Raw genomic sequence first — 25,562 nt, 5'->3', positions numbered from 1 at the left:
CAGACAAAAAGGTCAAGGCGTAAGTGGGATGTGAAAGTCAAGGGTGACCACGTAAAACGAGAGGGCCTTTCTCTGTTTATGTTTAGTCAGGAGTCCACTCAGCTGGACCGCTTGCCTTTAACACTGCACAGCAATAATGGGAGCCCAGAGAGGGACCACAGAAGGAAGGGGACGCGCAAAGGTTGCGACACGGCAGCTGAAGGGATGGCAATGACATGCTGTCTTTCTTCAGTGCCTTCTCTTGCTGTCAAGGCCCTGATGAGACAACACGAGTTTCTACTGACAGGAAGGATTTACTCTGAATAAGGAAACATCTTTCAACCCTAAGGACTCATAAATACTGGTGAAGTGAACTGCAGAAGCCTATATAATACCCTTATTTGAACGCTTTTCTTTTTTTTTTTTTTTTAAAGTAGGCTCCCGTGCCCAGTGCGGGGCTTGAACTCACAACCCCGAGACAGAGTTATATGCTCTACCGACCGAGCCAGCCAAGCACGCCACCTGCCCCCCCACCCCCAACTCTTATCTGAGTTTTTTAAGTTGGGACAGAGTCTTAACTTTCAGGAAGGGATGAGATGCAGGAAGTTTGGACAGCCTCTTGGGGCCTCTTCTGGAGTTCGTATTCCCTGAGGTATTCGAGCTTTCAAGAAAATCTCTACCTCAGCCAGGACCCAAGATGAATTCTCAGCTCTCTTCTTTTTAATGTCTCAATTAAGTCATAACCGGTGACTGTAAGAAGTCAGGTGACATCTGTAAAACTTGCATTCCGTGTCCGGTGGGCAAGTGAGGCTTCAGAAAGAAGATGCCAGCCTTTGATTTTATATGCTGAATGTATACTTGTCCCCAGAGAAGAGGGGAGAAGGATGGGTGGGCGGCACTCCAAGCAGCAGGAACATCACTTAAGGCGGCTTCTAGGAGGTTCCAGGGCTAGTTTTATCCCAATTCCTCTTACTTTAAAACGATAATTTCTATTCTTTTGTTTCTGAACAAATGAATACTATTTAATAAAAAATCCCAATCATCAAAACCAAAACTATTCTTCCTCTTTATTTTTGAGTATCATCTGAGGAGAGGATGCATGGTTTGGTCTGTGGGTTTCCCATCCCACTCAACGATGGGTGGGCAGAAAACATTCTGGGTGACAGGGCGACACTGTCCAAAGTAGGTTGCGGGGGAGGTTAGGAGTGGGGGTTTGAGGCCGGGGGCTGGACCTGAACCTCTGCTCACTGGCTTACTAGCTTCATGTCTTGGTCACTGCTCTGTGCCTCAGCTCCTCATGACGCTCAGAAGGTTGCCATGAGGACTATAGGTGTGAAAACAAGTAAAGCACTTAGAAAGATGACTGGCACAGGGGCGCCTGGGTGGCTCGGTCAGTTGAGCGTCCGACTTCAGCTCAGGTCATGATCTCACCATTCGTGAGTTCGAGCCCCACATCGGGTTCTGTGTTGACAGCTCGAAGCCCGGAGCCTGCTTCAGAGTCTGTGCCCGCCCCCACCACCGACTCCCCAAAATAAATAAACATTAAAAAAATTAAAAAAAAAAGGTGACTGGCACATAGTAGTTCCATTAAAACATGAGACACCGTTCACATTACTTGAAAAGAGGGTGTTGTGGTTAAATACAGATAGGATGGTGTGTTCAACAATTCTTTACTACAGGGCTTCGAAAACCTTCTATAGGCTAATGTGCTCTGTGACGTTCCGAAGGGAAATTCAGCGTACAGTGTGGCCCAAAGTAATTTCATCATGGGGTTCTTTTCTTGCGGGGGAGAAGGATGGGGCTAAGGCTTCATGCAACAGCACGCTTTTGGACGTGCTGCTGCAGAGGACAGAACTAGAAACTGACACAGGCCAAGGGGAAGGCCGGCTGCCTTCGGGAGCCCACAGTGGCCACCTTGCTAAGCCAGACTGGCCACCAGCTCTGGGGCTGGTTCCCGCAGGCCTCGGGCACTCTCTCTCTGCCAGCCTATGCCAGTTAAACCTACCTGGAAGCAAGCCAGTGTTTCACCATTTGAGATGCCTCCTTAGGAAGGCAAGGAAACGTTCCGGGAGGCCAATGAATAGGATACCATTTTCTCTGCCTGCCAGGGTATCACCCCTTCCATGCCTTTAGGTTGAAGCGAAATGTCACACAGTTGCTATTAAGATCCAGCCTCTTAAGTTAGGCTGCTTCTTGGGCCGTCATAAGGATCAAATGAGATAATCATGCCAGTGAAGAAACTCTCAAACTATACCCGCACACAGGAAAACCTCAGTAAAATGAGCACCGCCTTCGCCACCAGAATGCCCTCAGGCCATTTTCATTACTATTCAGCCTCACAATCTCTTGCCATTCCTTTTTCCACTGCTATTGCAGCCACAGTTCTTTTCTTTCTTTCTTTTTTTTTTTTTTTTACGTTTCTTTTACCTCCCCTGTTGACTTTAGACTCCTTGAAAGCAAACCGCCAAATCGAAATCAATCGTCTCCCCCCTTCAACCAGGGAATTTATAATCCAAGACTACTACAAACACACAGAAGAGACTCACTGACCACGTGACCCACTGGGCAGGCCCACGGGATGACTTAGGGATGCACACGGGCTCCAGCCGTGAGAGTAGGGGGCCCGCACTTCACACCCGTGGAGGCGGCTGCTCTCCCAGGAACCTCATGCTCAAGGCCAGTCAGGTCCCCTTCCCCTTCCCTCTCCCGTCCCACTTACCCACAATGGAGAGAATGACTACCACAAAGTCAAAGATGTTCCAGCCAATGGTGAAGTAGTAGTGCCTCAAGGCAAACATTTTGAGCACACACTCACAGGTGAAAAAGATGACGAAGACCAGGTTAATCCAGTAGAGAATGTTTTCCATCTGTTTGCTCTGTGTATCTGTCTCCACCATCATTGTCACCATGTTAAGGCAGATGAGCATCATGATAACAATATCGAAGGCTTGCTGGGTGACAAAATCGAAGATGATACCTTGGATTTTGTTCTGGGGGCAGGGGGGAGGAAAGATACAAGAGCATTCGTGAGAACCTTTCTGAGCGGACCGTGGAAGCCGCCATCCTGTTCGTCAGAGGAGTCGCCTTTCTGGCCAGCTCTATCCCGCTGCTCTGTCGGGAAATCAGGAGCACGGACGGACCCCGACATCAGTCTTCACCTCCCCAAGAGTTTTCTAAAACTGTCATTCTCTGTTCTGTGTCGTGTCTACGCCATCACACACTTCTAGGTGTCTTCCTGCCTCGCCGACTGCTCCTGTTCAGCCCGTTTTGCCGGCCATGTCTTCCCTGACTTCCACTCTTCTTTCTCTACTCTCCCCAGGAGAGCTCATCTATTCCTACTGCGTACATAGCACCTTTGTACGTCGTTTTCTTAAATCCTTTCCTCTGAATTCCTGTGTTGCTTTCTCGACATCTCAAACCTAACAAGTCCTTCCCTTGCCCCTCACCCAACCCACTCCTCTCTTCTCCCATCTCAATCGTGTACCCAGTCTCCAAGCCAGAAACCCGAGGGTCACCCTTGTCGCTTTCCTCTCCCTCTCCCCTTGCCTGATGCGCTGCAGGTCCTACTGATTCTCCTGAGCCCACCCACTTCACCCCGCTTCTGTCGGCCCTTCTCCGGCCCAAGCACCGGTACCTTCTGTCTGGACTTCTGGAAGTTTCCTGACTAGTCTCCCTGCTTCCTCTCTTGCCCTCATCCAACATGGTCTTCACACAGTAGCAAGTGTGATGATTTAAAAACATAAATGCACCACATCCCTCTTGACTTAAAACCTTTCAACGGTTTTCCATTGGGCTTGCAATGAAATTCCTATTGTTAGCCTGGCTGAGAGATGCCTCTCACAGCCTCATCCTGCTAATCTCATGCCCCCTCCTCTCGGCCATTACCACTTGGCCATACTGATGCTTTCTGCTTTTAGAACCTCATTTGCTTTTCCAGGTTCTCCTCCCCTAACATTCTGGCTCCTTCTCATCTATCCAAGTAGTCCTTCCCTACTTCCCTTTCTCTGACTACTCTGTTCAAGTAGATCCCCCACCCCAAGCCTCCACGTTCTCTGTCACGGCCCTCCACGGAATATTGTTTTTCTCCCAACATTCCACACTGTATTGTAGCTGTTCACTTACTTACTACCTCTAGCCCCTCTGTATCATAAGCTCCATTGACAACAGGGTCTGAATTTTGTTCATCACTTTGGGGCCTAGTGCCTGGAATGCAGGAGGGGATCTAGAACTATTTGCTGAATGAGGGCCGATCACTCTTTATTAATGTCTCCTACCATATTTTAGAGTGGACGAAAATATACTCAAGTTCCCGTGTGCAAGGGCCTGAACGGAACTTCAGACATGTTAACCCTCTCCCGTCTCCTTAGTCTCATTTCCATCACAGGATGGAAACTCTGACATCAGGGAAATACAAAAAACATTCGCTTTTTTAAGATCGCCCTGATTTTGTCAACTAACTTGAATTTAAATAAATAAATTTTCAAAAAATCTCCCTGACTTTTTTTTTTTTTTCGAAAGAACCTAGGCACTTAAACTGATGCTTACTTTCAGGATCACTTTTAACTTGTCGGTTTTCAAACCAAGGGTTTCCTTTCCCTTGGAAGTCGATGAGGCAAGTAAGCCAGGCAAGCCCCAGGGTGTGGGGTTACATAGGGAAAATGCTCTGGGACTCCCAGTCTTGATTCAAAGGAGCTCTACTTTTATTTTTACAAATGAGACTGCCAGATAAGCTTTTATTTTAGGGTTGTGCCGTTTTTAAATAAAAAGTTACTTTATATGAAAGTTACAGAAGATGGAACTTTGAGCCTGGGGCTTATGTCCCACCCCGCTGGGTATATGGCTTCAGGAGCAGTTATCTGCTCTGAAGCAAGGGAACGGCCACCACCAGAAGGGCAAAGCGGAATCCCAGTGCCCGAGTCTGTTTTACAAAAGGCTTGGTTCGAGACAGAAAATCAGGACATCAGACCCCTAGTTTCACCCTCTTCTGCTCCCACAAATAGCCAGAGTATTACTTTCTCTTGGGAAGACTTCCTTGTTGGGTAGAGAACTGAGAAGACAGTGACCACGCCCTATCTTGTACTGGTAGGAAAGAGGTCAGCTTTCATTTTCACTGTCCTTTGTTAATTTTTAGTTGTCTCTTAAAACATCTCTCTACCAGTGCCAGAGCCAATGTGGCTATATAACATGCTGATTCTCTGCTGCCGCCCAAGGAAGTCTCAGAGGAAAGGTCGAGCACAAATATCAAAGGCATCCCGTACCTTTATCTCTGTTCTGCTGTTTTCCCCAGGTCCTCTGGGCGGAGCAGCTGGGAGAGGATCAGAGGGCACAGGCGGCTCATCACTTACCCCTTTGTTTCCTTTGCAATAACCCTACCAGTGTCTTTTCCGTATGGGGTCTCACTCGGCCCTTGGCCTGCACTCACCAGGGGGCGGGGAATGGGTTTCTGTGGTTTCTTTGAGCCCAGCTTTTTCATGGCATTGTAGTACTTCTTCTGTTCTTCAGTCATGAAGATGTCCTGACCTCCAAAGTAAAGGAAGAAAGAAGAGAACGAACTGTTACAATAGGCTCTCGCATGCTGTGGTTTGGACCTAAGGTTCAACCCTAAGCACTGAGGGGGGGCCTTACCCCCTTACCTCTCCAGAGGTCAGTTTGGCTAGTAGCCCCCTAATGAGGTAGACCTGGGACAACTATTCTAATTCAAAGGAACGCCAGCCTCTGTCCTCGGCTTGGGATTCCTGAGACCTGCCAGTGGCCGGGCACGAGGGAGATGGACTATCCAGCTGTGGGCCCTCCGGCAGGGGACACCCAAGGGCAGAGATGCTTGCACCTCACTGGTTCATACATATCTTTTGGACCTGCTTTCCTGATAAAATTATAAAAAAAAACAAGCATTTTAAAATGAAAGGATTTTCAAGTCCCGGTTACTAGCCCGGGACTAATTTCCGACGATATTAAACCTTCAGAAATCCGAGTGCAAAAAAGCAACATGGGGAGTTCCTTGACACAGTCTTGTTTCGTAAAATGGACGACAGGAGTCAGTGCTTCAGTTTGTTTTGGAAAATCGTTAACCATCTGGAGCAGTAAGTAAGTGAATTTTCCGAGGATGGGCTCTCAAACCCCAGTTTGCTAGGGGTGCCCAGGGATTACCACAGGTGATTACGAGTCCAGACACTCTCCATTTCTTGCTATTCACCTGCCGCTTTCCTTTTCACCTGTGACTAGACCCTCTCTGACCTTGCTTCCCTCTGGTTGGATGCCAAACCCAGTAAAGGCTTCAACAATCGCGAGTAAATGTGGTAAACCACATACTGTGAAATCAAGCCCCCCGAGAGAAAAAGTTGGGGGCGGGGGCTAACGTCTAGGGGGCCGGGGCCACAGTGAGGCGATGATGTGCATTTTAGAGAAAGAGAGGCATTTTCTTTCTGGAGATAGGGATAGAAGTGCCTCTCATCTGAGTTGACCTCTGGCCACTGGTAATGAGGGGAGGAGACCTATCTTTTTCTTTTGTTGATTGAAGTTATCAATGATGACACCAATGAACAGGTTCAGGGTGAAGAAGGAGCCGAAGATGATGAAGATGACAAAGTAGATGTACATGTAGATGTTGTCCTCATACTTAGGCTGCTGGTCAGGCTGGCAAAGGACAGGAGGGAAAAAGCAGAGCATCAGTTCCTGGAGTGGGATCAGGTGGGGGATTCTGACATGCCAACGCCATCGGCCATAACTGACCACCTGAGCTGCTGTACAAGCTGCGGAGAGGGCGCTCTACATTCTCCCTGCCTGTTCCCTCTGCCACACTGGCAGGCCCTGCCCTGGGGAGCACTGGTGGGGTGAATATGCAAATCGTGAGGCGAGGGGGCGGGGGAGGGCTGTCCCCCAGGAGCCACATTTCTGTCAGCGGGGAAAGGCAACAGCCTGATCATCCAGAGCCAGTGTAAGGGAGTGATGACTGACTGAGAGGAGGAGAGCAATCTGCAATCGGTCAAACAAGCAAATACGTGTCCCGACCCGCTCTCTCTTGGTAAGCGCCACCATGCTGCCTGCTTTCTAACTGCCTAAGTAGGCTGTGGTTTCGTCAGGTGTATCCTTACCTTTCGGGAGTCTACAGCTGCATACATGATGTCCATCCAGCCTTTGAAGGTTGCCTGGCAAACAGAGTCAGTCATTAGACTGTGCCTGTTAGGGGGTAGGTGGGAGTCTAGGCAGGGGTCCCAGAGGCCAGGCTCAGGTTCAGCAGAACACAAGACGGAGTTTGGGCACAGCCTCACAGGGACACAGAATTTCCTATTTGTTAACACGGGTCCCCAGGGGGCTTTGTCTAAGTCCCTGAAAATAACATCAAAGTCTGGCAGAGAAACACGTTGATAATGGTAATTGGATGAATACTTTCACAAAAGGTCTTTAAAATGGGTCTGAGAAGGTTGCCTAGAGCTGGGGCAAACTCACATTTATGAATGAGTGGCGGGACTCCACTTGAGGGTACTGAGAACTTAGCCTAACACTGAGGAGTCATTTTTTACGATGGTTTTAAATAAGCAAGGGGGGTCTGAAAACCTCAAAGTTGCATTAACATAAAAATAAAATAAACACAAAAACAAGGCCAGAACTTTCCTCCTACTACTATACACATTTAGCCTATGGCAATGGCAATCCTGGCTTCCTCCCGAGCAGCCCTTCCTAACCCACTCTCCTTCAATCTACTCTACCTAGCCTCATTCTGGAAACAAATACGGCCAAGCAATCCAGTATTCTCTATGTTTTCTTATTGTTCTATTTGCTTTATATATTCAACCAGATTCAAAGCTTTTTGCGGGGCACGGGCGGTTCTTTATTGATCAGATGGCCTGAGCCGTGCCATGCACAGCACCTTGCACCTGGTGGGACTCTAAATACAATGTCTGACTGGCTGACTGATGTGTACTGCTCTCCTGGAGCTGCTCCAATTCAGATTCAATTTGTGGGTCCAATTTCTCCAACTGGGATAAAACAACAAAAGCCTCTGGATAAAGCACTGCTTATTCTATTAACTTTGCCTCCTAATACTAGCTAACAGTAAGTGTGCACTATCTGTAAGGTCAAGTTGAAGGCTTCACCTGCATTATCCCATTTAATACTCCCAACGGCTATATGATGTAGGCACAGTTGTGACAGTAACAAAAATACCCAATAGCAAATGCCACTAATTAAGCACTGCTATGTGCCAGGCATTCTGCTGAGAAATTCTAATAAATTATCATGAATCCTCTTAACAGCGGTGCAAGGTATTATTCCCGACATTTAAAAGAAAAAGAAACAGCCCCAGGGAAGTCGAGTATTTCGTCCAAGGTTACATATCCAGTAAACATCAGAGTGGGGCTCAAACCTACATCTGTCTAACTCCAAAGCCTAGGGGCTTTCCCTGCATCATACGGTCTTGTCAAACATTCCAAAAAAGACTGGTAAGGGTGGAAGAGAAAACTAGACAAGATGGCACGCTACGTAATTAAAATAAATCCTTTCTTACCGCGATACATTAATTTGAGACTTTTCTCTCGGGATTGAGCTGACATGGGCGGCAGCATCCTAGCACTGCCCCCATCCTTTTCTTTAGTTTAGTGTAGCTGTTATACAGGAATATCCTGCTAAATCAAAATTGTTTTGTTTTTGTTTTTGTTTTTTTTTTTGTGGTGGTGGGCTGTGTCTATGTACTTACCTTCTTTTTTTGTTTTTCCTTTCTCCTTAAATACATACTCCATCCTGGAGAGAGAAGCTGATCTCTCTGCAGGAATCTATTTGCTGTTGAGCAGGAGTCTGCTCTCGAGCACAGTGAAAGATAACCTTTGAGTGAGGCCTTGGGGAAGTCAGAATTCTCAGGAAAGGTGTCTCCCTGGAACTGGTGTGGGAAATGGCATTGTTGTCTGTGACCTACTAAGAGTAATCTTGATTCTGAGTGTCGGACTGAGAAGGAGCCAAATGCGATTTCTGCTAGCTGTCTGAATTTCACAGGACTGAAGAAAAGAGCAACACTTACCACTTGAAGAAGTGCCAGATATCCCGCCCCAACGTTGTCGAAGTTGATCTTCACGTTCTTCCACCTGATTTCTGTGTTGTTCCCCTCCATGAGCTTTTCACAATCGGTTTTATTGTTGACATCTTCAATTTCAAATCGGATTTCAGAAGTCTCATTAAAGCAGTAGTGATACTTTCCCGCAAACAGGTTAACTCCCATGATGCTGAAAATCAGCCAGAAGATGAGACACACCAGTAGCACATTCATGATGGAGGGGATGGCGCCCACCAAGGCATTCACCACCACCTGCATTGGAAGGGGGAGGTCGCTGAGTGTTGGAAGTAAGAGCAAGCACATTCTTTTGATTTCCAGGAGGGGAATGATACTGTGTGGCTTGTTCTGACTACAAAAACATCGTGTTCCCTTTGGAGTCAGGGTAACAGGACAGATCCACAAGTAGGACCAAAATTTTCTAAATCTGTAAGATGTAGTTTGACGAATTCCAGTAAATTACGTATTTATTTCATCTAACTCGAATTCCCCTGCCCAAGTTGACCTAGGTCTTCTCTCCCAGGCTCCGGCCTGGGACCGAAAAAATTATTTCTTAGTCTAGTCTCCCTTCTTGCCAACTTGTAAAATATGCCCCCCTGGGGAATCTGATTTCAAGCTCACCAGTTGCCTTTCAACAGACATTCCCCCTCTGCAAAACAAGGTAGAATTGTTCAAAATCACAGAGAACTACTCTTTGGGGTTAGCAGGGAATCAGTCAATGGTACATAAAGTCTCTTTTATGCAAGGCCAGTTATCTTAGTTCAGGCAATAGCTGAGCATGCATATTTTGCAGGCTCAAGAAAAAAAAAAAAAGCTATATTCCCTCTACCAAACAGAATAAAATAAAATCTGAACAGATCTATTTTTCACTCAAGGTTCACTATTCTTTTTCAGTTTTTTTCCTGAATTGGTAGGCTTCGAAATCTAAGAGTCACCCCTGTTTGGCTAATGCTGATTGATATCTCTCTGCTCAATCCAGGGCTGGACTCAACTCTTCACGATGTATTCGAAATAGGAATGACTTATGTTTTCTGGACAGTTTTGGGTTAGATCGCTGCTCTTGAAACCCCAAAACCAGCATATTGCTAAAAATCACTGACTGCAGTTAAACTCAGGAATGAAAAAAAGCAAAGGGAAAAAACTCTTCAGGAATCAAAGTTTCTGGGTTGTTTTTAACTTTGATTTTGATTCACACTATGGGTGAGACTAACTAGACAACACTCCTACTGTGCGGCAGATTTCACTAGGGGAGTTCAGAGGGGCGTCCAAAAATAGCACTTCAGCAGGCTGGGACAGAAAACAAGGCTGGTGTTCATTCTGCCCTGGTTCTTACTTGCTGTTGTCTTAAGCGGGGCCCAGAAAGGCGACCCTGAAATGGGAAGAATGTGTCTTTCTTTTTCTAATATCCTAGGAAAATTAAAATGGAGTTAAAATAAAACCAGTGGATATAAACGCAGCTTTCTAATGTTTGTTAGAAGGAGGTGAGAAGTGTCACCATGTTGCGGCATCAGCAGGGAAGAGGCAAGGGCACTCTGCCAATAAGCACAGCATCAAAAGGGCCAAAAGGGCTGTGCTGCAGAAGGAACGGCAGGGGGCAGCTCTGGGCTCTATTTGACTTGGGTTCGGGTTTTCCTTCTCTTCTGTTCTTGCCTTACATTGCAATGTCACTCACAGGAATGTGTGGCTGAGAAGAGCTGTTCTGTCCTATACAAAAAAGGCAAAGATATTCTACTGAGGAGTCACTCTCCTTTAGATTAAAATATTAGTTTTGTGTTTCTCCAATTCACAGATGAAGGCCTTTAGATTGAGAGGTAGTTATTTCTTAATTCTTAGACCAAGAAATCTCTTTTAGATTTAATAGCTCTGTCATTAGTATAAAATGGTGATCCTTCCACTGTTCGTTACTTTGAGGGAGGCAAGCCAGAATATCTGAAATCTGGAAAATCCCCAATGTTATTTTGGAGAATGATATTCATATTTATTTATTTATGTTACCAAAGTTGGCGGGTGGTCAGATCTGAATTTTAACTCATTCTATAGTTGCTCTCACCCTTTGGTGGAGCACCAGAAAGCAATGAAATGTGCAAATGAATAGGCAAGAGGAGGATGATCTATAAATGGAATAATCATTTCTCGGACGGTAAGCGAGTAGATTATCAAGAATTCAGAAGCTCAAGTCTATGCGATAGCATTTTGCAAGAGAGCTTAGGTGAGAGATCATGACCTATTAGACCATCATGAGTGTACAGCAGGGAAGTAGCCCCAAAAGATTTGCAACCTAGAAATGCTGCATTTTATCTCAATTCTGAATCCACCTCCTCTACGAAGTCTTCTATCTTAACCCAGTCTAACCTGTCCTACAGTGTTAAAGTTACAAAGTGTTACAGTTAAATATGCAGTAATATTTATAGCAGGGAAGAATAATCAGCTAATTAACAAAGTGACCTCTTCCCGCTTTTATACTCATAGATCGGATTAAAAGAATCAATAGATGGAAGTATTTATGGAGCCTTGTTCTCGGATACACAGGACATAAAAATCCTATAAAATCCAATAAAACCCATTTACACGATGTAAATGTACTTTCAATTGTTCATTATAAACAAAGAAAAACTTCTTAGATTAGTTGTAGGAATTGAATAGTAAACAGTTGATGAAATTTACTAATAATTCTTCCTGGCTGTAGACATTAGCTAGTAGTGGGAACTGTTGAACTGTGCTCCACATAAAATTGTCCTTGTGCTGATATTCTCAGCAAGCAAAGGGCAAGAAACCACGCTTTCTTGAACTCTCACACTACAGGTAAATGTAAATGACAATTCAAGTTTCCACGGGCAGTCACTTCATAAATGGGTCCTTAATAACTCCCACGTTATTCTACATTGCTTTTAATTATGACGGACTTCACTGTTAAAAACTAGGTACAGAAACATTACTCAAAGCTTGGTTCTAGCAATCTGCACAGTTATTTTTTCCAGTGGAAATTTATACTTAATGATTGATTCAAATCTCACTCGACTGACGAAAAAATTCCTACGGATACTAATTCTTACAGCACTGGTGTCTTCTCATAATGCCTAGAACATTATTGTTCATTAAATACTATAAAAATCTGTCAAACGGCTTTTAATATCTGGCAGAGGGAACATGGCTTTAATGGACAACTATGTACTGACAATCAACAAAAATGCATGCATGTTTCATAGCATTATGTACCCTCAAAAATTTAGTAGCACAGCAAAGTCTTTTAATGGAGATTACTATGGAGGAGAGAAAAGCAAAGAACTACATTAAGTATTCCTTTGCCAATAGCACGAGTGCTTCAATTTTCTGGTGTTTGGTTTGAGGAAGGAGAGAGGAAAGACTGTCCCAGGACAGGCTAGGGCTGTATGTTTCCTCCCAAAGGAAGGTCTGAGCCGATCATTGGAGCAGCACAGTGACAGTGGAGCCCACCTGCATTGATGGTATTTGGTTTGAGAAGATTTCTTATTTTCTAAGGATAATCTCTCAGTGTTGGTACGGAAGAACCCACACCGAAGAATGGAAAACATACGGCCCCATAGAAAAGTAACTTTCACATAAAACGTATACACCTAACTCTGTTTATCACTGGGACACTTACTATCAGCTTAGGCAGATTCAATCTTTTCTTCTTGCAGTTACTTTTCTGCAGAAGGGCCAGGGAACTGCAGGGCAGGATGGGATCCCGAGCCCTCTCCGCCACCCAACCAGAGGTGGACAGTGCTGGAGGCTGACCGGAGTCAACCAAACCAAATGACGATCCTGTATCAGAGCTGCCCTTACTGAACACTCATTGTTGGAAACCCTGGCTTTGGGCTCAAACTGGTCTTTGCTCAAATTATCTTACTCGAAAAAACCTTGAGGGAGAGGTTGCACTCTCAAATGCTTTTTCAAAGAAAACTTTCTGCTCTTCTGATCACCGCTTCTGGACCTCTGGGTTCCTAAACGACTTGAAGGTTGGCAACCGAAAGTTTGGAAGGAATAAAAACTGTGAGTCCAGGGAAGGGGGAGGGGCTAGAGGGAAGAGGTGTGGCAGCAAAAGGGCTCACGCGACCAGATTATTGGAATAAATTCCTCCTGAGCACACTGGCAGCAGCTGGTCAACGCGGACTACTTCTGCCATGGGCTAGGACTGGCAGTGATGAGCATCCGGATGGAGAAAGTAGCAAGGGTCAGTTGGGGACTTTTTTTCTTGGGCTTCCTTCAGGTATTACCGGTCTGGTTTTAGGAGGCCCAGGATCACTGCTGGGGGCTGTGGAGGGCACAGGCTACTGGGCTCGGCTGCCATGGGGCAAGTACTGTCTGCAACAGCCTTCTTCAGGTCCTCAGCATCCCTGTCACCGAAACAGATTATCAACACTCTAACAAAACTGATGGGACTTATTTAAAAAATGTAACCAGCCCTTTCTGAAAAAAGTGGGAAGGCAAGGGAGGAGGGGAGAGCACTGCAATCCTACGTCTGAAGACTTGGACACTTTGAACTATACTCTCTCTCCCTAAACCTGGCCTGAACATAACAAAGACCTTACTGCACACATTCTGAAATCTCTCTTATCGGTGGGAGAAAGACACTCCCAAACTCTGGTTTGTTTTTTTAAGTTAAAGTAAGTCTGTGTGGCTGTGGAACCGACCTCCCTGCGGATGCTTTCAGGCGGGCTGCAGAAAGCTTATACCCAGTAAAGCACACTGTGACTGTGCTACCGAAGAAACGCAATTTGTTGTGAGAAGCATTTGACTGAACAAACAGAATAAAACCCCCAAATCGCAGCAAAATTTCCACCTTCCTGGACGGCCGTGGGTGGCTCTGTGCAACGGTGGCCAGGGATCACAGATGAGGAACGCACAGATGAGGAGCACTGTCCTGGTACCTAGTTTCTCCAATTAGCCTTGCTCCCTGGGGACCACGGGAACCATTTAATTTTTATTCCTACATTTTGAGATTCCGTCATTTAAAAACACATCCTCTGGTTTGCTCTCCTGCATGTATTCAACATCTGAATTGAAACGAGTTTTCTTGGTCTCGTTAAGTATAACAGACCTCTCTGATTACCACAGGACAACTATCACCACCAAAAGCCAGTTGCCCACTTGATTTTAGGAAGTTGACTTTTTAAGGTGTGCGTGCGTGTGCGCATGCACACGCACGCGCAGTGTTTCTGAACCAAGAGAGACAGCAAGAGGGAGCCTCGTTCCTAAGTTGGCAGGGTGACAGCACCTTGCCCCGTTGGGATTCGGGTGGAGTATCACCAAAGCAGGAATAGCAGAAATTTCAGGAGAACTAGCTGATGGTCATCTGGTGTCGTACGTGATTGTCCTTTTGACTGTGTCAGGATAGGGGACCACAGAGCGTGGACAGAGGGGTGGGGGGGGGGGTGAGGAGGAAAGCTTTGCTATCAGACAGAGGCTGCCAGTCCTTATGGGACTGGGCTGAGAACAACAAGGTGCAATAAGAGGAATCAGAATAGAAAGAAAAGCATTTCTTTTCCCAGGGCTATGCCAAATTCCGCTCCATTCCCAATTCCAGGCCTGCCGTCATGCCTTCCAGCCCCTTCTCAGACGCTTTCTCAGCGACTGCAAGGCCACAGTCCCCACCTGGCTGATGCCCCTATATGGCACTCACCCTGCCTGCAGCCTCTGCTTTTCAGTGGGTCTGTGGGTTACAATTCCCCTTCTTTGCACCTGGTGATTCTCCCTATTAAAACCAACAGCCCAGAAAGCCGCCCCGAGTGCTACAGGTAAGCCAGGCCGAATGAGAACAGCCAGCGTTAACATGTTCTGCGATGGCACGTTGTTGGGGTGGGGCCCATATTAATGTGATGAGGCAGCTTGATGCGACCCCCTCGCACAGGGCAGGTGCGGGGAGCGAGTGGAGGATCAAATCAGCAGCTGCATCACAGTTCGTGTCTGAATGATCTTCCCACCATGTGATCAGTTCTAGCATGCGTAAACAGTTTCCATCAGCATGCAGAAGGATCAGCTGCTCTTAGTTTCTTACCCTCATCCCTTCAAATCGTGATAAGGCTCTTAAGGGTCTCAAAGCTCTTAGGGTCCTAAGGGACTTTATGGCACCTAGTTCCGAGTAGCCCAGGGCATTAGCTATAAGGCTGACTAAAGAGACCTACACGGAAACAGAAGAGAAAAACAAAAAACAAAAAAGGAAACAAAACAAAACAAAGGAAAAAAAAAAAAAAAAGAAAAAAGAAAAGAGGTTCCAGAGTGTTAGAATAAAGCCCCTAGCACTGATTACACAGATTGGGCCCCCCCCGCCCCCAGGTAGAGAGAGAGGGTAACACCAGCTGCCTACTTCAACTTGGACTCAAACGACCTGAAAGGAAAGGAGGTTGAGAGGCAGAAGAAAAAACACAAGGGGAAGAGAAACTCGAGAGGAGGCAGTAGAACATACATACAGGTTGGCAAAGGGAGGAGGCTGAAGGGAGAGGGGGAATGAGGACGTTCCATTGGAAGGAGAGGAGCCTGAACAGATGACAAAAACCTTACCCTCGCCCTTTACAGCCTCTGCAGCTCCCAGAAGTTGCCATTAAATTAAGCCAGACAAACTTAATGGTACCTATGGAAAAGAATACAGATAAATACACACACTCCACACAAGCTGCCCCCGCCTCAGCTCATTCACCGCGGATTTCCAACAGGGACAAGCTCTCTTGCTGCTGGTTGGCGAGAAACCATTTGCTGGAGAACGTGACGAGTTACCACATCAACAAAGGAAACACGTCCAGTAAGCGCCACGGCTGGCTTGGCAGTTCCCAGGACGAAAAGAACCAAAGGAAGCGATTTCTAGACAGAGTTTTGGCCCCACGAGAACTCACTTAAGCAATTTTTTTCTCTCTCACTTTCAACTATAATAATCCCTCCATCTTTGAACTACAACCATGACTCCTTCGCGGCCGTGAGGACTTGGGCAGGGGGTGGGGAGGCTGGCGGTCTGAAAACTGAACCCATGCTTTTCCTTGTGATCCCCCTTCTTTCTCTCCAGAACAGCTCCAAAGGAACCGGCCTCGGGTCTGTCCTTTCCAGGACAATCTTCTGCTCTCATCATTAGAAAAATGGCTGGTAGGATTCTTGGAAGAATTTAAAACATTTACGGGTGAGGAAATTGAGACCCATACACCAGTGTCACATGGGCAGTTCTGGAGCCAGGAACAGGGAGGGACCCACTCTCCTGCTTCCCAGGCCAGAGCCCCTTCCTCCACAGAGAGTTCACCCCTCCCCCTGGCAGGTAAAATGAAGTTATCTCAAGAGAGGACTGTTGGAATCTGAGTAATATGGAGTTGACTAAATTGCCGGACTGGGGAGAAGTCTGCAGGTCTCCAGGCCTGCAGTCGTGACGGTAAATGCCCTCCTGCTCTTCCAGAGACAAACTCACCGTGTTCTACCAGGGAGCTCAGAGCTGTTACCACGTGGTCCCGGAACACTGGATGCCAAGCATACTAGGGCGGCCTAGGCCTGAACTGGGAGGCCTGACCCAACCTCCCACCAAAGGAAACTACCTTTAGCTGATCAAATCCTAAAATGTCTGGCCTCTGCATTTCTTGGAACAGTCTTTCCCTTGTCCTGCACCACCCAATTCTGGGATAGGTTCAGATGTTCCCATCCATCATTCTTAAGTTCCCTCTCCTGGGAAATGGCGGTTACAGCCCTGCTCAGCCTAAATTGGTACGTGAAAGCAGAGTTAGAGGAGAAAAATGGAAACAAACGATAACTGGGTTTCGGTTGTTGATTTTTCTCTCTAGCCAAGGGCTTTCATTCTGGATCTTGGAACTGTACAGAACCCTTTTAAAAAGAATTTCTTCCTTCCTTCCTTCCTTCCTTCTTCTTTTTTTATAATTAAGCGGCAGGACTGGCAGGAGGCAGAAGGAGGATGTCAGTGACCTAGGGAGGGAAAGGGTAAGCAGGCTCAAAGATTGTTTTTAAAAAGGGGTGTGGCCCTTTATCTATGCACAGACTCATAATCCATCAGTGTAGGGATCTTCCCTGGAGCCCTGGGCAGTACCCAAAGCAAATCTGGGTACTATTAAAGCTTACTTCCTCACGTTCTTCAAGGGTAGATGGTTCACAGTTCAATTTCTGTCTAAAACAAGGGCCTCAAAAGCTTTATCTAGAACACAGTAGCACCAAACAATCATTTTGCCTCCATTTATCATTATCACTAAGAATCTACATGGAGGTATCTTTTGCCAATTATTGCCAGGTGCAGCCGACTCTTAACCCCAAACAATCTAAAATCACCAGATTCTTAGGCCTTAACAGGTACATCTGAAGGTGAGCTATCCCATTCCGGCCAAGTGTCCTGAGTTCAAAATACCCCTGAGTCGACCTCATCCTGAGAAACTATGCCACGTAAAGAGTGCAAAACACTGAGGTTTGAGGGGCGTTGGGCCCCACACACGGCAGGAAGACCCCGGCTCTTCAAGGGGGTGGTTACTCTGATAACAAAGAGGCCTGAGGTGGGGAGAAGGATGGAGGTACAGATGCCAGTCTGGAGGTTGGCTCCAAACAGTGCTGAGATGATGTGCTGCTCAATTGATTAATCTAGCTAAGATCTCCCAAGGCAGGGTCAGCAAGGGTCCTATCTGGACTATTCCTTAGCTGCTGAGGGTGCTCTGACAATCCTTTGAGTCCCCATGTTCAACTCTCACTGGAGGTAATCAGATCATTGCTGAAAGTATACTTTGAGGAAAGAATCAAACCTGCAAAAAAGAAAGGAGTTGAGGGGAAGCCGAAATTCAGGGTGGCTGCAGGAATGGAAAAAAAGGGGACACTGGGTGACTTTTTCCAAATGATGTGGACATTTTCAAACGGAGAAGGTTTGTAATAGTCTGAATTCAGGACGAGTGGTCTCTGAAAGGTCCCATCCCTGGAACTGATATGCTGGCTAGCCTCCGGATATGATGTGGCAAATTTCCCTGGGGGAAAGATGACAAAATTCTTCTACCGGACAAGATCTCCAGTGCAGCCAAGGACCTGAGCAAAATAAAATACTATCTCTGTTTGGGAACTCACATGGCTTATAACCAAAGAGAATTAACCTTGAAAGTTGTCCGGATTATCCCTGTGATTCTAAAAAGTACTCTTAGCAGGTTTAAGGAGCGACACAGAGGAATGAGACTCCATTAGGGACACAGACATAGTGTTGAGTAACAGATTCGGACATCTAGTCATTGGGGGATGACATGGGAGGAAGAGAGTCTCTCATAGATGGTGCTAGAGTAGGACCTAAAATTTATGTCTGCTGGATGTTCTAGAATGCCACAGGCATTAGACAGCAAAAACCCTGATCGTTCCAGCTGTGCAGGTGTCCTCTGGGCCTCATTGTGCATTTCCAAGTCGAACTCAGGAGTGGCAAACAGGGCAGCCACAGTATGGACTGGGGCTGCTCCCACTCAGCACATGTGGCTTCGTGCGTGGTTATTTGTGTTTTCAGGCCTTCAGAGAGAAGTGATCATGTCTTCTGCTCTCTGTATCCTCCACAGCACCTGGCGGGAGGCTTTGCACGTTGTGTGTGCTCAATAAACGTTTGGTACTAAATGCACCGTCCTGCCCAAGAGAAGTCAGTAGGTGGGAGGGTCCTGAGAGAGCCTTGTTCTCAGAATGCTGGGTTCCCATAAGCCTGGAATGAGGCCAGAGTGGTCCTGCGAGCTGGTGTGAGCGCCTGAGAGGCGGGGGCCATGCCTGCCTGCCCCTCGTGACCCACTCTGGCTTCTGGGACAACTCTACACAGGGGTTGGTATTTGGCTTACATTTGTACAGAGATGTTCTCAGGAACTGCTGTCAGGTCTCAGAGCAATGTAAGAATCCGGCAACTCCCTAAAGCTGGGTAGTTTATGGACTGCTGTCAATTGGCTACATGTCTGTCCATTTCTCTGCCACCCAGTATAAAAAGTGATAAAAGTGTGCTCTGTCTCTCACTCTCTCTAAAATCAATAAATATTAAAAAAAAAAAATTTTTTAAAGTGGAGGGGTGTCTGGGTGGCTCAGTTGGTTGAGCGTCCGACTTCGACTCAGGTCATGATCTCGCGGTTCGTGAGTTCGAGACCCGCCTCCGGCTCTGTGCTGACAGCTCGGCGCCTGGAGCCTGCTTCCCATTCTGTGTCTCCCTCTCTCTCTGCCCCTTCCCTATTCATGCTCTGTCCCTCACTCTCTCTAAAATAAATAAACATTAAAAAAAAGAGTACTTAATAAATGGTGATGTGCAGGACCATCAATGCTTTTACCAGCTTATTTGGGTTCCAGAGGAAAGCAGGACACCTGATCAATTGCCTTGGCTTCTGGGGTTGTGCACCCCAGAGAGAAGAGAATCAGTAGCTCACGTTGGGGCAGGGGCAAGAGGTAAAGGTCGTGGTGGGGAAGATCTGTTCTAAATCACAGCTTCCTGAGGGCTATTGGAAGTGTGGTAGTGGATTATCTATCTGAATTCTTGGAAGGCCCAGAAGATGAGGGGCTTTCTAGGACTCCCACAGGTGTCCCACCTGACTCCAAGTGGTCCTGTTCTGTGGAAAGAGAGCTGGCCCAGTGTCACTTTAGTTCTCTGGGCCGTATCTCAAGCCCCTTCCTTAATTCTTAGAACCTAAGCTTTCCGTCTGTGGGGGGAAGAACCCTTCCATTGGAAGGGGTCTCATGTTGGCACCCTCCGGGGCAGTACCCGCTTGGATGCCTTCAAGGGCAGAGGGTGACTTCCTCACCTCATTTGGCCATCTTCCCAAAGGTATGATTTCTGAAAAGGGAATGCAAATGGGAGCAGAGTGACAGCTCCTGGGAGTCCTTAACCACGGAAGCTGCAGACACTGTGTGGGAACAGGAATGCGTTTATAGAGCAGGGATCTCTGGTGCTGAGTGCTGGGCTCCTGCTTTCTGAGAGAGAGACTTCCATGCTGCTCTATTGTGGATCCCAGAGCCACTCTACAGGTAGTTTACTAGACAGCTGAGAAAACCTATATTCTAAATGTGCCAAGCCAGCCTCCAAACACTCCACTTTCTTGGCACTTAGTCCTCAGCAGGAAGTGAATTCTCCATAGGCCCTGGTCCTGAAATTCCCATTCACCCTTTCTTTCAAATGCTGATCGGCTAGAAGAAAAGAGCTTCAGTGATTACACAGAATAAGAAGCATTCATCATGGTTAGAAGCACCAACAAGGAACAAGGGCTGGGGAGGAGGGGGTGAGAAATAGTTACAGATGATGCAGCTCCCACCCTGAAAAACAACACAGGAGGTAATGGGCACCAAGCCTTGCAGATGATCAGAGGCCACCAAGCCTTGGAGAGACGGTCTTGGAACCTGGAGGAAAAAAGGATTCTTTTAAGTTTGAGCACCACTGTGGAAATGGCAACGTGTGGGAAGAGGGCGGGGTATTCTGGTGTGAACTCTGTCTCTTCTGGATAGACTGACTGGTTCAGAGGAGTCTGGTACAAGCCTTGAGTTGACGGGAACGTCCATAGGAATGGTGAGTGGGAGAGCCTGCCGAGACCCTCCCCCCGACCCCGCCGACCTGTACCCCAGCAGCACCCACCTCATCCTCGCCCCTCTCCTGGCACCAGAAAGAGGACGTCCTGCTGGTGTGGGGCAAGAACCTTCCTGTTCCCAGCCTAACAGCAAGGGGCGCGGACACCAGTGATTCCTCCCCCCATTCCTAATCTCTGACCCTCTGAAGCCAAACCACCAGAGCAAAGAGCTAGGTGGTTAGTCCCTGGAGCAAACGTAGGGGCTTCAGCGCTCCCTCTCCCAAAGTTAAGATCTGAGTGCCCTGAAAGGAACTGTACCCAAACCTACGGCTACATCCTGTCCGACATCTACGTCCCCAGGCAACCGTGGCCATTGGAGGGAGGAGCATCCCTGTTTTTGTTTTCCTGCTGGGAGGGGTGGGAAGTAGAAAGCAGGACACGTACAGCCACGATGAGGAAGTCCAGCCAGCACCAGGCGTTGGTGAAGAACTTGACGAAGCCGTAGGCCGTCCACTTGAGCAACATCTCCAGGATGAAGATGTAGGTGAAGACTTTGTCGGCATACTCCAGGATGGTACGGATGGTCTTTCTCTGCTCAATGTAGATGTCCTCGAAGGCCTGAAAGAGAAGCAGCAGCTGCCTGACGTGCCTGAAGGCTGCACGTGACACCGGAAGGCCCCCCACTGCCCCGGCAGCTCCTCGGCCTGAGGCCGGCCTGTCGTCATCGTCATCGCCTTCCTGTCTCTCTCGCCCCACTGCCCGGCCCCACGGGGCTTCTTAAAAGAAACCCCACACCCTCCCGCCGCCACCTTCTAGCCTCCCTGTCTCCCGCTAGTCCAAGCAGCCACTAGGCTACCTTCTCTCTTCAGATCTGCCCATTCCAGACACTTCACATGGACGCAGTCATACGATATGTGGCCCTCGGTGACAGGCTTCTTACGCCACGCGCTGCAGCAGGCGTCACGACTGCAATTCTTGTCGTGGATGGAGAATACCCCATGGTGTGGCTCTATCGTGCTTGGTCTACCCTCATCACTGACGGACGCCGTGTGTCTGCTTTCTGGCTATTGTGCGTAGTGCTGCTGTGAACGTGCATGCGGTAAGTTTTTATGTGGACCTGTCTTCGTTTCTCTAGGGTACAAGGCCCAGGTGTGGAACTTCCGGCTGACAGGGGACCGGAGGTGTCAGGTTTTGAGGGACTGCCAACCAGCGTTCCAGAGTGGCCGCGCCGTTCTAGGTTTCCTCGGGCAGCGTATGCGGGTTCCGGCTTCTCCGTGTCCTTGCCAATGCTCTCTCTGTCTGTATGACAAAATCTTTTCTCCTTTCAGCCCTGGATGCCACTGATATAGGGGGAAGGTCACAGGGCTGGGAGGCGCCCAGGCGAAGAAAATCTTTCTCCCTGGAGTCCCTGAACGAGGGAATTCCCTGACATGAAGGTATGATCATTCCCACGAGTGGGGTGGTGGGCTGCAGAGAGGGGGAAGAGGGAGTCCTGAAGCACGAGAGAAAGCTACAAGTGGCACAAAAGTCCCGTGTCGTGCAACGGGAGGTCCCGCTCTGGACAGTTCTGGAAGGAAGGACACAATCGGGCTGCCTGCAGATATATTTCTAACATGGAGGCACAAGGACATCAGATATTCCAGTTTCTTTACGGGGCAGTGGGGGCAGCGGTCAGGGGCCCAAAGTCCTTTTCAGGGTCTGGGTACAAATAGACCCCGTCTGCTCTATGAAAACCTCAAAGGCTTCCATGTCAACGTCCCCCTCACCTCCCTGTGCAGAGATCCGTTCTGTCACCCAGTACACGAGAGATGTGCAAGACTGAGCTTCCTGTCACTGGAGGCTCTAGGCCCTCCCTCTGAAGTCCCACTTTAACCCCATTCTTGTCTTTTCTCAGACATTTTAGCTGTGGCTTCACTTTGCTATGTTTTTTTTTCTTCTTCCAGTTGATTTTGAGAGAGAGAAAGAGAGGTAGGGGGAGGGGCAGAGAGAGAGGGAGAGAGAATCCCAAGCAGGCTCTGCACTGGCAGCACAGGGCCCGACACGGGGCTCGAACTCACGAACCGTGAGATCATGACCTGAGCCGAAGTTGGACGCTTAACTGACTGAGCCACCCAGGTGCCCTGTGCCTGCCTTCTTTAAAAGCACTTCAAAGTTCTGTATTTTTCAGCTTTCCCTTAACTCAAAGAAGAAAAATGTGTAGCGTCTCTAAGTCCTTACTGTCCTCAAATCTACCCAACTGGGAAACGGCTCTCTCACACCTGATCCTGTCCAGATCTCCACAGTTATAATCCAGCTAAAATGAAAGCAAAGGCCAAGATAATTAGTTCCAGCAGGGGGGGAGCCTGTGTGTGTCTCCTGGATTAATGATGAGCACTTACAGCGACGGGAATATAAATATCCTTTATACCAGGGACCTGGCTCCTTCAGGTATTTGCTAATGCCAGGGTTCTCCAGATCCAGCTGGGTGTGAGGGAAGATGGGTGACTGGAAAGTCAAGAACAAGATAGTTGGGGTGTAAGGTAAAAAGGGGAAGTTCATTTTAGGAAGCCGCTCAGAACGGGGCAAACGAAGCAGTGAAGGTCCTTGGTAGTTTGTGCTCTCATCCTGATAGAGAGGGGGTCTTAGATGTGAGAGGGATCGTGCGGAGTGTAAAGAAATGCAGACGTGGACAAGTGAATTCTAATCCCAACGGCTCAAAACACCAGCCCAAAGCACTCTGGCAGACCCTTATCCTTGGGGCCGCAGCCGTCGGTGCTCCCAGAGGAATGGGGCCTGGGCCCCCTCCGGTCTGGTCCGCTAGTCCCTACGAAGCCTTCCCCAGCCCGTCCTTCCCTGCCTTCTCCCCTGGACTCACCAGAGCGCCACTGCTGAGCAGAATCATGAAGATGATGAAGGTCTCAAACCAGTTGTGCTCCACAATGAGAAAGCAGGTTTTCCGCAGGATCCACCAAGACTTGCCCAGCCCCTCTTCGATGTTGACCTGGCAGCATTTGAATCGTTGGACGCAACCTGGCACCAGCGGGAGAGGTGGGTCAGACTGTGGGAGCGAGCCCCGCCCAGACCTGCCCCCTGCTCGGTCTCCCAGGCCCCTACCACACAGCTGGGAGTACTGGGGCTGAACCAGAATGTCTGATTCAGACATGGAGGGCGGCAGGGCTGGGGCTATGCCGCAAGGCTAGCAGGGCAGGGCCCTCTGGAGTTGGGAAGATGTCCTATAAAGAAGCAGTGAGAAGGAGGAGAAAAGGGGAATCAGGAGGCACGCACAGCCGTGACGGAACATACCTTTCTAATGGAAGTTTTTGGGCTGGTGCCGAGAGAAAATGGACAATTCAGTGCTTGAGAACAGAGACTTGAGAATAGGTAAGAATCAAGGGAAACAATCTCAACCTCCCTCAAGATGATGAAGCGGGGAACAAAGTTCTTGAAAATGGCCACAGAGTCCCCACCCTTACCCAACCACCGACCCTGGCAGAAATCTGGGACCAGCACGAAGTGCCACATGCCCACCGCTGCCCTTGCCCCCTTTCACCTTCTGTGAAGCAGGCGTCTGGATCCAAGTATTCCTCGGGCTGTTCCACTGGGACTTCTTCTACTTCAGGTTTGATATCGATGGTGCTTCCTTCAGAGGAGCTAGTATCATCCAGTTTCTAGATTTGCAAAGGAAAGAGAGCTGGAGAACGCTGCAGCGATGCTTCCACTCCACACTGACTGCTCCAGACTGAACCAGCTGGAATTCTTCCCAATTCTTACTACAGACTCTGCATCATCCCGCTCACGGGGGGCACACAATTACCAGATGGCCCTCAAAACTTCTGTCAGGATTGGGTAGAACATTAAAGCCGCTCACAAATTACAGTGATCTGCCCTCAACAAAATGTGACTATTGGTTGGTCTCAGTGCTACAGCTCAGATCAATGGCAGAGACGTCCTCCAGGGTTTGCTCCAGCCACTGACCGAGATGATCCAGCAGCAATGGAGACAGATCTAGGAGCACCTCAGGGACCTAGGTCACTTAGGGAAGGCCTAGAATGACAATGGGCATTAGGGTTGGTTCTCAAACCTACTTGGCCATTCCACAATCTCTCTCCCAAGCCCACATCCGAACCAGTCCTGGGAGCTGACAGAACCCTGCTGGTTCTCACACGGAGTCAAGGTTGGGTTTTAGGCTGGGGCCTTACATCTTTGCTGCCTTCAGGATCCGACTCGCTGCTCACATCCTCTGTGTTGAGGTTCTCAAAATCAGACTCGCCCACAGCAATGGGCACCCGCACGGTCAAGTTGGGATTGTTGATGAAGGACATGTGGTCCTCGTCAATGATATACTTCTCCACGCTGCTGCCAATGCCACTGGTTGTGCCATTGCCATTCTTCTGGAAGTCACCGTTCCGGTGGATGTCTGCACCGGTGTGGTTGGCGATGCAGTTGGCCTTCTTTTCATACAGCTCGTCCAGGGGCTTCACTTCATCGGCCTCACGCTGCTTAAAGTGGGCCTGCATGAAGGCGTGCACTTTGAGTTTGGCCCAAGCCACCCCCTTCTTGATCCGGATTACTGAGATCTGTAGGTTGTTCATTTCCCCGTCGTCGTCTGTGGCTGCCAGATTGTCTGCGCTGAAGGAGCTCAGGAGCAAGGCCAGAAACAGGTTCAGCACCTGTACCAGTGGCATTAGGGAAAAGGAGAGTGAATGCAGATGGTATTAGGTAAAGTTATCTACTAGACTAGGATTACAGACTGGAAGCCCAGAGACTCATGTGACAGGCACAAAGAGTTTCTGTTGTGTTCGGTTTGACCCACTTACTGTTTTAAGCGCTCATGTCAACTAAGTGGGCATTTAAAAAAGTTCTTTTACTGAAGTGTAATTAACATAGTATTATATTAGTTGCAGGTGCACTATTCAACAATTCTACACGTTACTCAGTGCTCATCACAATAAGCGTACTCTCAATCCTCTTTATTTCACCCATTCCCCCCACCTCCCCGCCAGCAACAGTTGTCTACATTTAAGAGCCTGTTGTGTTTTTTCTTCTGTTCATTTGTTTTGTCTCTTAAATTCCACCTATGAGTGAAA

The 25,562-nt window shown here is 48.0% G+C and overlaps 1 protein-coding gene across 2 annotated transcripts in view; it reads right to left on the bottom strand.

Moving 5' to 3' along the window:
• The window catches only part of SCN8A (sodium voltage-gated channel alpha subunit 8), a 119,023-nt gene that overhangs the window by 5,246 nt on the left and 88,215 nt on the right, over window positions 1-25,562 (bottom strand). For both annotated transcript variants that reach the window (XM_042992326.1, XM_042992327.1), the window contains exons 16-25: window positions 24,675-25,145; window positions 24,026-24,143; window positions 23,351-23,505; window positions 20,941-21,114; window positions 15,036-15,158; window positions 8,990-9,274; window positions 7,071-7,124; window positions 6,475-6,612; window positions 5,402-5,506; window positions 2,699-2,969 (exon numbers count right to left, since the gene is read on the bottom strand). In XM_042992326.1, the coding sequence (XP_042848260.1) occupies window positions 2,699-2,969; window positions 5,402-5,506; window positions 6,475-6,612; window positions 7,071-7,124; window positions 8,990-9,274; window positions 15,036-15,158; window positions 20,941-21,114; window positions 23,351-23,505; window positions 24,026-24,143; window positions 24,675-25,145 (1,894 nt within the window). The remainder of the gene's footprint in view (window positions 1-2,698; window positions 2,970-5,401; window positions 5,507-6,474; window positions 6,613-7,070; window positions 7,125-8,989; window positions 9,275-15,035; window positions 15,159-20,940; window positions 21,115-23,350; window positions 23,506-24,025; window positions 24,144-24,674; window positions 25,146-25,562) is intronic.

Source organism: Panthera tigris, chromosome B4 (genome assembly GCF_018350195.1).
Source record: "Panthera tigris isolate Pti1 chromosome B4, P.tigris_Pti1_mat1.1, whole genome shotgun sequence".
Lineage (NCBI taxonomy): Eukaryota > Metazoa > Chordata > Mammalia > Carnivora > Felidae > Panthera > Panthera tigris.
Note: the sequence above shows the minus strand (reverse complement) of the source record. Positions and strands in the feature narration are given on the sequence as shown.